Source organism: Perognathus longimembris, chromosome 24, assembly GCF_023159225.1.
Source record: "Perognathus longimembris pacificus isolate PPM17 chromosome 24, ASM2315922v1, whole genome shotgun sequence".
Taxonomy (NCBI): domain Eukaryota; kingdom Metazoa; phylum Chordata; class Mammalia; order Rodentia; family Heteromyidae; genus Perognathus; species Perognathus longimembris.
In genome coordinates, this window is record NC_063184.1 from 12,858,425 (window position 1) to 12,872,988 (window position 14,564).

The 14,564-nt window shown below is 42.6% G+C and overlaps 1 protein-coding gene across 2 annotated transcripts in view; it reads left to right on the forward strand.

The window, feature by feature from the left end:
* Elovl6 (ELOVL fatty acid elongase 6) overlaps nt 1-12,575 on the forward strand; it is a 95,237-nt gene extending 82,662 nt beyond the window's left edge. For both annotated transcript variants that reach the window (XM_048333381.1, XM_048333380.1), the window contains exons 4-5: nt 4,307-4,458; nt 11,999-12,575. In XM_048333381.1, the coding sequence (XP_048189338.1) occupies nt 4,307-4,458; nt 11,999-12,423 (577 nt within the window). In that variant the 3' untranslated portion in view covers nt 12,424-12,575. The remainder of the gene's footprint in view (nt 1-4,306; nt 4,459-11,998) is intronic.
* Nucleotides 12,576-14,564: the final 1,989 nt, after the last annotated feature.

Below are 14,564 nucleotides of genomic sequence, written 5' to 3' on the forward strand. Positions count from 1 at the left end.
TTTCCCAAGCAGTGGGCCTCTCCCTCGTGAATCAGGAGAGCATTCCAGGCACCTCCATGGCCCGTGCTACTGATGAGGAAATGGGCTGCACTTGGGAGGCCTGCACTTAGCACCTCTGCTGTCAGAGCTGGCCTTGTGCCTCGAGTTGCCAGTGGAGAATAACAACAGAGAGCACTACTACCCCATTACTGTTATCATCTGAAGTCGACTTTGGCAAGAGAATTTGGATAATGTCTTACAAAGGCAAAAAAAAGAAAAGAAAGCTAAGTATGTGAGCCAAGGAAAAAGCATGTGACGTTGTAGTCACCCGCCCTCATTCAGCACAGACTCACAGCTTGTCTGAAGATCTGGATTTAGAATAATCTTTGTCATCTGACTGGAATATACCTCATGCATGAACCAATTACCTTTCTATACTAACAGCCTCTCCTTCAGATGTACTGAGGGCAATGCTCACTTCGTATCCTCTCGTGAACTTATTTGTGTAGTGGCAACTCACAGTGTGTAGCTTTGGTGCATGGCTAGCTTTTGTGCAGACAGGAGTCAATCAAGATGCAAGGACTGGGGGCCCGAGGCAGCCAGATTGGAGCCCCTGTATGTCCCTGGCCCTCACTCTGGTTCTGTGCAAGGAGGGACCTCCCCAAGCCTTGGAGAACTCCCCAGAAGTGTTGTCATTTTTCTTTCCTTTTGTCTTAAGGAAGGTTGAACCCCAGAGCCTTGTACATGCTAGGATACATCTTAAACCCATGCTCTTCTTGTCTTGGTCTCACAAGTAGTTGGGGTTATAGATGTGGTCCTAGTAATAAACTCAACATTTCTGGAAGTAGTGATAGGAAGGAAGGAAATAGACAGATTTTATGAAAGTTCTCATATCAATATTACCAAGATGAGAATAATAAGATATCAGTGATAGGGAGAATCACGGGGAAAATCAAGTTCACTAGAAATCCATTTCCTTGACTTCCACCTAGGGATAATTGACTTCAACCATTTGTGAACTTTTTAAATTTGTGTGTGTACCAGTCCTGGGGCTTGAACTTGGTGCCTGGGGGCTATCCTGGGGCTTTTTTGCCCAGGGTTAGCAGTCTGTTACTTATACCACAGCTCTACTTCTGGATTTTTTTTTTTTTTTTTGCTGGTTTATTGGAGATAATAGTCTCATGTAGTTTCTTGCCTAGGCTGGTTTCAAACCTTGATTCTCAGATCTCAGCCTCCTGAGTAGCTAGGATTACAAGCATGAGCACTAATGCCCTGCTAACTCTTCATAAACTTGTATTGAGCATGAATATATCAGAATCCTGGCACTAATTGAACACCCAACTGAATAGTGCTTTACACAACTCATAGAGGTAATTTGTGGGCTATGTAACCTCATTCTAGGTGGAAGAAAACCTAACTTGTCTACTCATGAATCCAGAAATGGCTAAGGTGTGCTCCTAGCCTCGTGTTTGCAAAGGCTGCTCTCTGCCACTAGTTCTTGGGAGCTGCTGAGAATGCTTGTGAACGAGGCCCGGCAAGAGAGTGGGTGACTGCTGAGCAAAAGTGTGCCTCTGCATAAATAAGGGGGTGGGGCCACAGAACATGAGGTGCCTACGGCATCACACATCTCTGGAGGAAATATAACACTGGGAAGAGAGAATGGCTCCTCACCTGAAAGAGTATTAGGTGTCCTAATCCCCACCCAGTTCCACAGGAGGTGCTGGCTGAGAAGTGCAGGCGCAGAGCTGGTGGCTTCCCACATGGAACAATCATCCTATTGGCTGAGAGGCGCCCCCACCCCTGACCCCAGCTTTGTCAACCCACAACAATGCACCAATGGCTGGCACTGACCCTCTCCCACACAAGCACCACTGTCCTCTGCTCTGAGCAAGCCTTGTTCCCAGTTCAGGGAAGGCAGCTTAGGAATAGATATGGGACAATAATGTGGGTTGTGTGCACTCATTATCAGCATCACTGTGTGTGTGTAACTGTGATACCAAGACCTTTAGAGTTCTACAATGCTCTATAAATCACACACACACACACACACACACACACACACACACACACACACACACAGACCTTTAACCTCCAACTTGTATATGCCATATTTATTGACTCCAAATTCAACCCACTTCCTAAAACTCTTTCGGGATCACAGCCAACCAGCCAGAATTTGCCTGATGACTTCTATCACAATAGAAAGGACACAGTAAAATTGTACTAAAGTATTAATGAATCAAAATTAAGACCATAGCCAGGCACAATAGCTCATGCCTATAATCTTAACAATTCAGGAAGTAGAGATCAGGTGGAATGAAGTTTGATGTCAGCTTAGGCAAAACAGCAAGACCCTATCGCAGCAAGCCCAGGAGTGATTTGCATGCCTGTGGTTTTGGCTGAGCAAGGGAAGATCATAGGATCTTGGTCCAAGGGCAACCATGAGACCATATCCAAAATATACTAGTGCCAGAAGGGACTAGTGGGGGAAGCACCTGACTAGCAAATGTGAGGGAGGCCCCAAGTTCAAACCCCAGTGCTACCTGAAAAGAAAAGAAGGAAATTGGCAGTGAACTCCCAGTGATTTTTGAAAGATGAAAGTCATGCGCAGGTAATTTCTTTGGCTTGGCCTTGATGACAAAGCACACCCGCTAGCCACAAATAGGAGAAGCTGTGCCGTTTCTGCAGATGATGGTTGGAGCCACTGGGAAAGGTGATGTCTAGAAAACAAGCTTGCTGACTCAGAAAAAAATCGAGATCTGGGACTAGTGATCACTATGTATGAAAGAGCATTATTATTTGCATGCTCCTTGCTGTGGGCTTTATGAAAAGCAGGTATATGAAAAGTAGATATGTTATCTCTAAAGTGAGATGTCTTGAGGCAGGATCACAAAATGATGAGTTGGCTGACCATATCAGCCACATCTGGAAGAACCCTTTGGCCTATCCTTGCAAGATGGCGGCTGGATTTCCAGACCCTGTGAGTTTAAGGTCAGGAGACCCTGACCTCACCCACACCTGCTCCTCACTGGCCAGGAGTCACCTGCCCGCCCTAATACGTTACTGGTAAGGAAAATAGGAGTGCTCACACTGATGGATGGAGACAAGGAAAAATCACCTTATCTTAACAATTCAAAACAAGGAGCAGGGCCAAGCACAATAGCTTATACTATATCTTACTGTGATTTTCCTTCTGTGTGAAAGTGTTCTTTAATCTGGAAAAGAAGGACGGAATTTAACTCTCCAAAGCACGGTGTCTGCAGCACACATTCAGATTTTCCTATAACCTTCCAGAGCAGCCGAACTTGGTGTACCTTAAATTGGGGTTAGTCTTTGTTCCTTAGTCATCACTGGGGCTGGGGATATGGCCTAGTGGCGAGAGAGCTTGCCTCGTATACATGAGGCCCTGGGTTCGATTCCCCAGCACCACATATACAGAAAATGGCCAAAAAAAAAAAAAAGTGGCGCTGTGGCTCAAGTGGCAGAGTGCTAGCCTTGAGCAAAAAAAAAAGGAAGCCAGGGACAGTGCTCAGGCCCTGAGTCCAAGGCCCAGGACTGGCAGAAAAAAGAAAAACTGGGTCTGGGAATATGGCCTAGTGGTAAAGTGCTCGTCTTGTATACATGAAGCCCTGGGTTCGATTCCTCAGCACCACATATATAGATAAAGCCAGAAGTGGCGCTGTGGCTCAAGTCACTGAGGGCTAGCCTTGAGCAAAAAGAAGCCAGGGACAGTCCTCAGGCCCTGAGTCCAAGGTACAGAACTGGCAGTACCCAGTCATCACTGGGTACTGGTGGGCTCACACCTGTAATCCTAGCTACTCAGAAGGGTAGAGATCTGAGGATCATGGTTCAAAGCCAGCCCAGGTAAGAAAGCCTATAAGACTTACCTCCAAAAAAAAAAAAAAAAAAAAAGCCAAAAGTGGAGCTGTAGCTCAAGTGGTCGAGTGCTAACCTTGAGGGGGAAAAAAGTTAAGGGACAACATTTAGGCTTTGAGTTCAAGCCTCTCTACACCCCCAACCCCCATACACACCACATATACACAACAATATAGAAGGTGAGAAGGATGAAGTGGGAGCTGAAGCTCAAGCTGTAGAGTGCTAGCCTGGAGCACACAAGCTCAGGGACAGCCCTGAGTTCAAGCCCCAGGATTGGCACACACACACACATACACACACACACACAAAGGTACTTTCAGGTAAATGCACATTATTGTGATTTTTCTATGTCTCTTTCCCACCAGTGACTGCCAGTCCATTCTTATGTGCTTGATGCCAGAAGTAAAATTGAATTTCTAACAGTTGTTTCTTTTCTCTTTTCATTATAAAGTACATTCGGTGCTCTTCGAACTGGTGCTTACATGGTGTACATATTGATGACCAAAGGCCTGAAACAGTCAGTTTGTGACCAGAGTTTTTACAATGGACCCATCAGCAAATTCTGGGCTTATGCATTTGTAGTAAGCAAAGCACCGGAACTAGGTGAGTGCTTTCTCTCGTTCCACTTCCTCCCCTTCTCTTCCCAGCCACACTTATACAGTACTTATTAAAAATGGTGGCTCACACCTATGATCCTGGCTACTCAGGAGGCTGAGATCTGAAGATCACAGTTTGAATCCAGCCTGGGTAGACATTCCAGGGGATTCTTATTTCCAATTAACCAGCAAAAAAGCCAAGGGACAATGCCTAGGTCCTCAGTTTCACGTGCGTGCACGAGCACACGCACATACACACACGCACGCACACACACAGAACAAAGAAGTATACAGTCTGAGGTTCTTGCTTTGTTGCTTGCAGGAACATGATAATGAATGAATTTGAGCACTTGATTGACTTGCACTTTTTTTCTCACTCCTCTTGTATCCTCCTTTAAATAATTTTATGCCATGTGTATTAATAGTGACATCATTTACATGCAGTGAGCCAATTTTCAAGCACACTTAAAAATAGATCTTTTCCAGGGACTCATAAAATACCCACAGCCCCCTCTCTAAGACTCATTAGCAACTGAGCTAATATTAGAAGCACAGAGAGAAAGAACTGCATGTGTGTTCCCAAGTCACACATCTAAGGTTTCTTTCAACACTGGAGTTAGTAGGATTCATATTAGGAAATTTAGCTTTTTGTTTGGGTATCCTTGAGATCTCATTAACAAATGTTCGTGGTTAGTCTCTGGTGTTGTTTGAGCTTAATCACCATTGAATTGGGCCCCGAAGAAGAACGATTATTCACCCTCTAGAAATGAATAAAACGTATTGATTATGTTTGTCTACTTCTGACATTTAATCTCTGACTTGGTGGCGGTCTTGAAGGTAAGGGTGGCATCGATTGACAAAATCCTTGATGGAGTCTGTGGGAAAGATTTGCCAGTTCTCAAAGAAAGTCTGCTGAAAAGTCCCTTTTGCTGACTCAGAGTACAACCACAAGCCACGCCAGCCACTGGCTCATAATCAAGTGTGTTTTCCTAGCGGAAACTTGGTCATCCCACTTTCTGGCTTTCTTACTGTTTTTGTTCATCTGAAATTAAGAATTGTGTGTTTTCACCTGTGATCCCAGCAACAAAGAGAAGCCTAAAACAGACAGATTGTCAGATTAGTGAGGAAGTGAGACCCTATTTCAAAAATAACCAATGAAAAATAGGACAGGAGGTATGGCTCAAGTGGCAGAGCACCTAGATGACAAATATAAGGCCCTAAGTTCAAATCCCATATACCTCGCCGAAAAAGAATTGTGTGTTTGTTTAATATACAACTAATTAATCAACAACTTGAGTAATTCTCATAGTTTAACAATAGAGGAGTTAATATTTTAAAGAAAAAAAAAGAATTAAGAAGACCAGTTATGGGGGCTGGGGATATGGCCTAGTGGCAAGAGTGCCTGCCTCGGATACACGAGGCCCTAGGTTCGAGTCCCCAGCACCACATATACAGAAAACCGCCAGAAGCGGTGCTGTGGCTCAAGCGGCAGAGTGCTAGCCTTGAGCGAGAAGAAGCCAGGGACAGTGCTCAGGCCCTGAGTCCAAGGCCCAGGACTGGCAAAAAAAAAAAAAAAGAAAGAAGACCAGTTATATTCACAGTTATAATGGTATGTTTTGTGTCTTAATTTTGGAATTAAAGAAAGCACACATATTTAGATTAAATGCTGCTTATTGATTCCTTTTCCTGGTTCTCTTAGGAAGGGACTTAAAGGTTATAGTTTTATTACCAATCTCCTGTTAAGGCATTAGCTATCTCCAGTCACGTGCCCCCTACTTCCTGCCCCCAGTCTGTTTTGTTCTATACAATCTAGAGTTCCCTCTGCTACACATCCACCAACAGCAAGTACCTGGCTGTTGTTTGGTGGTTATTCCCTTGTCAAAACAAGGGAAGACACAGAGAAGAAAACTTCCCATAAACCTTTTGTGAGAAGGGCAGGTGTGCTAGGTAGGTCCTTATATGCTAGCTCCCCTATATTTACAAAACTGCTGTGTGCACACACACAGCACTCATGCAAGCTATTAGATTGCACTGATCTGTATTCATTTATACAGCGAGCCACTAAATAAATACAAAGCACCTACTACCATCAGTCAGGCATCCAATAGGGTCTGGAAGAGAATAGCTGTTCAACCAGAATTTTACCCTAAGAAGTTCATAAACACAGGTGCTAGTGGCTCATGCCTGTAATCATAGCTTCTTCGAGGACTGAAATTTCCAAGACAGGAATGTCTATGAGACTCCTATCCCCAATTCACCACCAAAAAGCTGGAGGAGAACTGTGGTTCAGCTGGTAGAGAGCCAGTGTTAAGAGGGGGGGAAAAAGCCAATGGGCGGTGCCCAGGCTCTGCGTTCAAGCCCCTTGAGGCTACTTTTTAGATTGGACTTAGAGCTCTTCATCTTAAAAATGCATGAGAGCCTACAGATAGATTGAACACATTCTAAATTCTGTGAGAATATTTTAATTTCATATTCTTATTGGTAGATAAAATGATTGTCTTGCCAGGTCTATTTGTTTTATCGTGATACTTTTCTCACATAGGTTTATCAAAATCAGAGCTCTTGGGCTTGGTCTGAGAATGTGAGCATTTATTCTTTTTTATTTTTTTTAATTATTTATTGTCAAATTGATGTACAAAGAGGTTACAGTTTCATATGTTAGGCATTGGATACATTTCTTGTACTGTTTGTTACCTCCTCCCTCATGAACATTTATTCTTGATTCTTGTGGATTTTTCTTTCTTTCCTACATTCCTATGTTGTTAAAAATGTGAGAATGATTCAAGTTAAGAATTGTTTGTCTCCCCACCATGTTTTTGTTCCATAGAATTGTCCTTATAAAACCCCTCACTCACCTTTATTTTTTTAATTTAAGGCTGACTGCAGATGCATAAATACATGAACATTGTGTTTTCTCCTAATGCCATCTCCAGCACATTTATAATTTTTGCCTTTTACTAGTTTTGAAGGTTTTGCAAGGCAAAGGCCAGTACTTGGTTTGAATTCTGGGTTTGAACTCACTCGAGCCATCTCTCTGTGCTTGAACTATTTTTTTCCCCTTGTGCCTGGCTTGAACTCAGGACTTATTAGGGCTTTCACTTGGCTTTTTTTCCCTCCAGGCTAGCACTCTTGCCACTTGCCACACATTGGCCTCTGGCTTTTTTTAACTGGTTAATTGACAAATTTGTCTCCCTGGGTCAGTTTCAAACTGTGATCCTTAGATCTCAGGCTCCCAAGCTGCTAGAATTACAGGTGTGACCCACCAGTGCTTGGCTTTGCTGTAGTTATTTTCCAAGTAGTATTTCTTACTTTTTGCCTTGGCCAGCCTGGGCCTAGAACCCTCCTGCCTCCATTTTCCACATAGCCCGATCAAAAGCCTGCATCACCGTGGCTGCCCTTAGTTGTAGAGTCTGTTTAGCAGTATTTTCTTGTTCTGCATACCCTTTTCTTAAAAATTTGACAACATGAAATGTTGTTCCTCAAATATTCTAGAATTTATTTGGAGGGAAAGACTGGGAGAGAATAAAGGAAGGGATGACACTGTCCAAAAAGAAATATACTCATTATCAAACTTATGGGACTGTAATCCCACTGTACATTACCTTTATAATAGCAATTAAAAATAAATAAACAATAACTTCTGAGTCATAGCATATCACAGTATATCCTCACCCACCGCTCAGTTCACCTTGGTGCCTTTTCGTGCATTTTAGAGGGTGAATTTGGAAAAGTCATCACTATCATTTCATCAGGAAGGATTCATCCTTTTGGATAATTGAGAACTTTTCCTCTTCAGATTCCCAGCTCTGTCTTTCAACACTCTGAACCTGAATTCTCTTCTGCTTGCCAGAAAGAGATGATCTCATGAGAAAATCCAAACACTTCCCACAGCGCAGGGCAAGGAGAGTTGCCCCCTACATCCCCGTGCCTGTAGCTTTTTGTTTAATATGGTGGTAAGATGGACAAAATATTCACATGGTTGTGTAGCCATCACACTATCAGAACAAGGGGCAGCCAGAGAGCCACCACTCGGCTTTGTGTGGCAAATCTTTAGTGCCCACTGTGTGAATTATCGTCAAACCTGCTGAGATCTTGCTTTTGTTGAAACTTGGAAACCTCTACTCTGAGTCTAGGTCCTTGCTCAGTTGAGCTTATCATTATTCTTGAAGCTCTGACTCAGCTACACCCCAGCTTGCTCTGTGAAGAGGGGGTTCAGCCATGGGTGACAGACCACATGGACAGAGTTGCCTCTCCATGTTTCTCAGTGGCTGTGGGCATTTTTGGGGGGGTGGAGAGGTCCTCAGTATCCATGGCCTTCTTGGTAGAGCCAGAGATCTGCATTTAGTATGTGCATCAAACACCATGCTCTGCCGGGAGCTGGTGGTTCACACCTGTCGTCCTAGCTACTCAGATGGCTGAGATCTGAGGATGGTGGTTCAAAGCCAGCCTGCAGAAAAGTCTTGAATTAACCACTCAAAATCTGAAAGTGGCACTGTGGCTTAAAGTGGTAGAGCACCAGCCTCGAGCAAAAAGTGCTCAGGGACAGCGCCCAGGCCCCCTGAGTTCAAGACCTATGACCAACAAAAACAAAAAGCACCATGCTGTGCTTGACAAAAAGATCCTGGGGCAAAGATAGCAGGAGGCAACAACCAGGAAGTCCTCAACTAGGTGATATGATTGGAACACCTGCTACAGTCCAAAGTGCCCTTGGGAGTACTTGGCCAAAAACCTGTTTTATAATAAATACATCAACTGGACATTTGGTCCAAAAAAAGATTGGTTGACAGATAGCAACTACATAAATCCTTAGGATGGTTTACATTTCTGGATTCCTCTGCAGCTTTTTGGCAAGCCTAGAAATGCCACAACTTGGCAAAAGACTATATAGTTCCTCACAAGTGAAATATGCTACTATCTGGGTCACCCCCCCCCCCATATACACAGAAACAACCATTCATACCTGCTGGAGTAGTGTAAATGCAATATCCCAAACCAAGAGTGATCTCCATTTGCTCTTCCAAGGGAAGGCTTTGCCCCAGGGCCCTCTTTACCCGGTGTCTTGAGCTTGATAACTTCACATGGTATCATTCCAGGCACCATTGCTGGGGAATACTCGTCATTATTACTCATCATACCATCCTGTATCTCTCTTCTGGGGGGGGGGAGTCTTGAATGAATTCAAACTAATTTTGCTTTGAAGATTTCATGTCTCAAGCCTTCTCTCCCACTCCAACCTCTTCCCCCAAAGTAACTTGTCAGTCCTAAATGAAACCTGAGACAGCCGCAGCCGCAGCCTCCACAGGAAAAGCACCAGCCCACCAACCCTCCACTTCAGACTTGTAGGTCCTATCTCCTTGTTTAAATTCTTCTTTAGATGGGTCTTCCTGTCCACTTAATGAGGAAGCCAAACTAAATCTATAAATAATCAGGATGAAATGCTTGTTACTTTGTGGGAAATAACTTATGTGTTTAGATAGTGCTCCAGACTGCCATTTTTCACAATGGTTAAGAGACTCATGGACAAGCTCTTCTCAATTATGAATGAGCAACTTTGTGCTTAACATAAAATTCCTTGGACTTCTGCCTTCTTCCCATGTAAACAAAGGTAGGCTGGAGTTTGAGTACTTTCATGATAGCCTGTGAAGGGAAGAGAGACACAGAGTTGTAATTATACAGAAGTGGTGGATCTTTGACAGGCAGGCTGTAGCAACCCACTGTAACACAAAAGATCTGGGGTCGCTGGACATTGGTTTTAGCTCTTAAAGCATTCACATGAGAGTGACCAATACCATCCACCATTGTCAGCCAGCCTGACAGTTATTGACACAATGAAAATCAGGCTTCTCGCATGAGAGAGAAGCTGACAATGGGAATTTTATAATCGGTTCAGAAACGTAGCAACTGGCAACTTAGCTATTCTAGTCAACAATGAAGTAATGATTGTGTAATAATTCAGTGGGCTAAGAAAGTAGTAGCTCTTGGTAACTGGAATATAGAGGGTAGCACCTATGTGGATGCTAACGAAAATCATCAGAACCAACCTTGCAAAACTTCCCAGCATTCTTTATCCTTGTCTAATGCTAAGAATGGTGGGACGTCACAAGGCTTCCGAGGGAGAGGAGAGGCATAAGCAGCAGTGCCTTTTATGCTTATTGAAATTGCTAAGTAAGAATCTTGGGGTCCTTGTTATATAAAAAGAGGTCATGTTTGTGAAGGATGTTGTAGATCACCTAAGGTGCTGAGAAAGAGGGATGTAACTATGATGCCTGTTTCTGTTCCATAAACCCATGGCTCTCTCTCTTTTTTTTTTTTAAATTAAATCTTCCTTGGTAAGGGAATGGTACAACAGTGCTCTCTATTCTATTTCTTTCAGAACCAGGAAGGGGAGCCATTACAAAGATAAAGCATCTACCTACTTGAGTATAATTCTAGTTTCTATTCTATAAATTCCCTACCTCACATCAGGAGAAGTCTTCTTTTTCTACACAGGGATATTGTTAGAAATTTTTTTCAATAGCGCCTGGAGAGCCTTTTTACAGTTCATTTCATAAAACCAAAATGATTGCATTTCCATTTTTCCTCCCTGGATTCATTGGTAGAAAAATGCTTTTTTTCTCCTAGGCTGCATGTGGATAGAAAATGGCTTTGGTGTCCCTTGTCCCATCATTACCTTCATTTTGTGAGGTGCTCCCAAAGACACATATTTGGGGGATACTTTTTTGGTCATATGCCAAAGAAAAACTATGGTTTTATGACTCAAGAGACCTAAGCACCATTTGCAGAGGACTTTTGCTTGCATTCTGTTCAGTTTTGATGAGTAAATGGCCTAAGACAAGCCCATAGCCTCTCCAGGGAGTTCCAAAGACATATTTCGTTCACTGGAGACTTGAGTCTCCTGGCTGTAATATCCATTCTGAAATAAAAGTTAGTAGACTTCTGTGTCACATACCTTGAAAAATGCATTTGTGGCTGGCTTTACTGTGTATGAAGAAAAATATATTTTCTATTACTGTAACCTCTCTGTATATCAGCTTTATAATAACAAAAAAAAATTAATAAAAGAAAAGCTGGGTGCCAGTGGCTCACACCTGTAAACCTCGCTATCTCAGGCAGCTGAGATCTGAGGATTGCAGTTCCAAGCCAGCCTGGGCAGAAAAGTCCCCATGAGACTGTTACCTACAATTAACCACTCAAAAGCCGAGCTGTGGCTCAAAGTGGTAGAGCACTAACCTTAAGCAAAAGAGTTCAGGGACAGCACCCTAGGCCCTGAGTTTAAGCACCATGGCCGACAAATAAAAGGAAATAAAAACTTCAACCCAGGGGTGGGGTAATGAAGGTGTATTGATTATCCTCTGTAATCCTCAAACCATTCTAAGCTACTCCTCCTAGCCCAAATGTTCTGCGCCAGGAATACTGATTTAGGAAACGAGTGGATCCTAGTGGATCCTAGTTTACGATTCGAGTCCAGCCCTTCTCTAAAACCTCCTGTTGCCTTCTTGTGCCAGTCAGAGGGCTCGTGTTCATGCTTTCTCTTCATTGTCTTGCAGGAGATACAATCTTCATTATCTTGAGGAAGCAGAAGTTGATCTTCCTGCACTGGTACCACCACATCACTGTGCTCCTGTACTCTTGGTACTCCTACAAAGACATGGTGGCCGGGGGTGGTTGGTTCATGACGATGAACTATGGCGTGCATGCCGTAATGTACACTTATTATGCCTTGAGGGCTGCTGGTTTCCGCGTCTCTCGGAAGTTTGCCATGTTCATCACCTTGTCCCAGATCACTCAGATGTTCATGGGCTGTGTGGTTAACTACCTAGTCTTCTCCTGGATGCAGCAGGACCAGTGTTACTCTCACTTTCAGAACATCTTCTGGTCCTCACTCATGTACCTCAGCTACTTCGTTCTCTTCTGCCATTTCTTCTTTGAGGCCTACATCGGCAAAATGAGGAAAACATCCAAGGCTGAATAGTGGTGGAACTGAGGAGGCAGCCATAGCTCAGGGTCATCAATCTAAAAAAAAAAAAAGAAAAAAATAAAAAGAAAAGAAAAAAGAAGAAAAAAAAAACCCAACCAGACAAAAGAAAATGGCACAAGGAAATAATCACATATGGTGCAGCTAAAACAAAACAACATACAAGCAGACAAAACCCGGAGCAACTTCAGGATACTTAGGTTGACATAACCCAGTAAGTTTATGACCCTTTTTATGGGTGAGGACTCACTGAGTAACCAACCCCCTCTATCTCAAAGCACTGTTGGGGGGGGGTGTCCCCCACTTCTCTCTTATCTGTCAGCCCTAGGACAAATGTAAGCAAAAGGGAACCAGAGGCAAAAGACTAATAGAAAGCAAGCAAAGGCTATTAACACCGTATGAGGAAAAAAAGCCTTTACTAAGTGTTATATTTCTCTAAGGATGGGAGAATTATATCCTTTAAAACTGTGCGAGCACATACATACACACAATCTTTCTAATCTTTTTCAACACAAATCTGGAGCCCATAGAAATGATAACAATGGAAGAAACACAGGGTTTATATCTAGAATAATAATGCTTTTTGCAGAAATTAAAGCCTTTTAAGAAAATTTAGCTGTTGTAGCTCTCCTGAGAAAAGATGTCTTAATCTTTTTTTTCTTTAATTTCAATGGAGGAAAATAAAAAAAAAAAAAATCAACATTTCCCCTTCACTGAAAAGCCTCAGGCATTTGCCATAACCAAACAGGGCACAATAGTTTCCCGAGGTTTTGTTTGTGTGTGTGTGTGTGGTTTTTTTTTTTCTATTTTCTTTTCTGAAACTATGGAAACAATTGAGGCTTGGTCCTAAAGGAGCCTCTCCAATACAGAGAGTCCTGCTGATCAGTGAATGGTAATATTTACTCTTTAAATTAGAGTGAAGTTAGCAGTTTTGCCTTTGTTCCATTGCCCAGGATTTTGAACAGGAGAGTAAATACAATTGATTGGAAATAATGGAAGCTCAAGGAAAGCACTTGAAAATGGAACCCGTGCTATTCATACAAAGGCTCAGTACCTTGCGCCTGGAGCCAAGAGAGAGGATAAGCTGAAGATCCATCCACTAGACAGGAAATATATGTACACCCCGCCCTAGCTGACTTTACATGTATTCCTGACTTTCCAAATGAAGCCCTAAGGAACAAACCATGCTTTTCTATATTTTTGTGACTTTCAAGAAGAAATCTTGCAGAGCTCTCTGCCTGATTTTGGATGAACACTGTGTTTCTGCGTCTGCATTTGCTCCCCAAGCAATGCAGAGGTGTTTAAAGTGCCCTCTGCTGGCCGAGTGGAGATACTTCAACAAATCCTTCATGACCAGTTTGGCTAAAAGCAATGGACAACAATTACAGCTCCCCGCCCGCCATAGATTAAATCCTCACATTTGAAATGATGTCAGAGTACTAATCCTGTTTTTGGCTAAACCAAAAGATATCCTTTCTGCTTCAAGTCAGCTTCAGAAGTTTGTTTTTGTTTTTTGTTTTGTTTTTTTAAAGGGACTTTTTGCTCTGAAACTCAGAAAATCAATTTACTAAGAGCCATATTCTTTAAGAAAAAAATTAAAAAGCTAGATAATATTAAGTGTAATATTTCAGTCCTCTACAAGCCAAATAAATGTGTCAACATTCCTAGTATTTCAAAGAGGAAATTCTGTAAAGTTGTTCAGTGTGATATCATAGTATTTCTAATTGGTTAAGTAGCATAATGATTAGGCTTACTAGATGAAAAGACTAGAGGTTACTTCAGTGCATAGATTATACACACATAACCACACATATACACACAAATGTGGGATACACTGAACGTCAAAGCCCAAATGAATAGTAACACATTTTCTGGCTAGCAGAAACTGTTGTTTTATGTTTCTTGCTTTATTTGAGAGTGTACAGTCAAAGGGATTTTTTTCCAGATTATTTTTATATTATTTTAGCTTTAATTGTGCCGTCATTCGTGACACAGCTGTTCTGCTTTTCTGTCAGAGATGGCAAGGGCTATGTCAGCATCTTTTTCCGTGTGGAATTTTAAAGAGAATAAAGTTTTGTTCCATTCTGTGTGAATGGCTGGACCGGTGGGGCAAGAATCCATGCGAATCAAGCCATGAC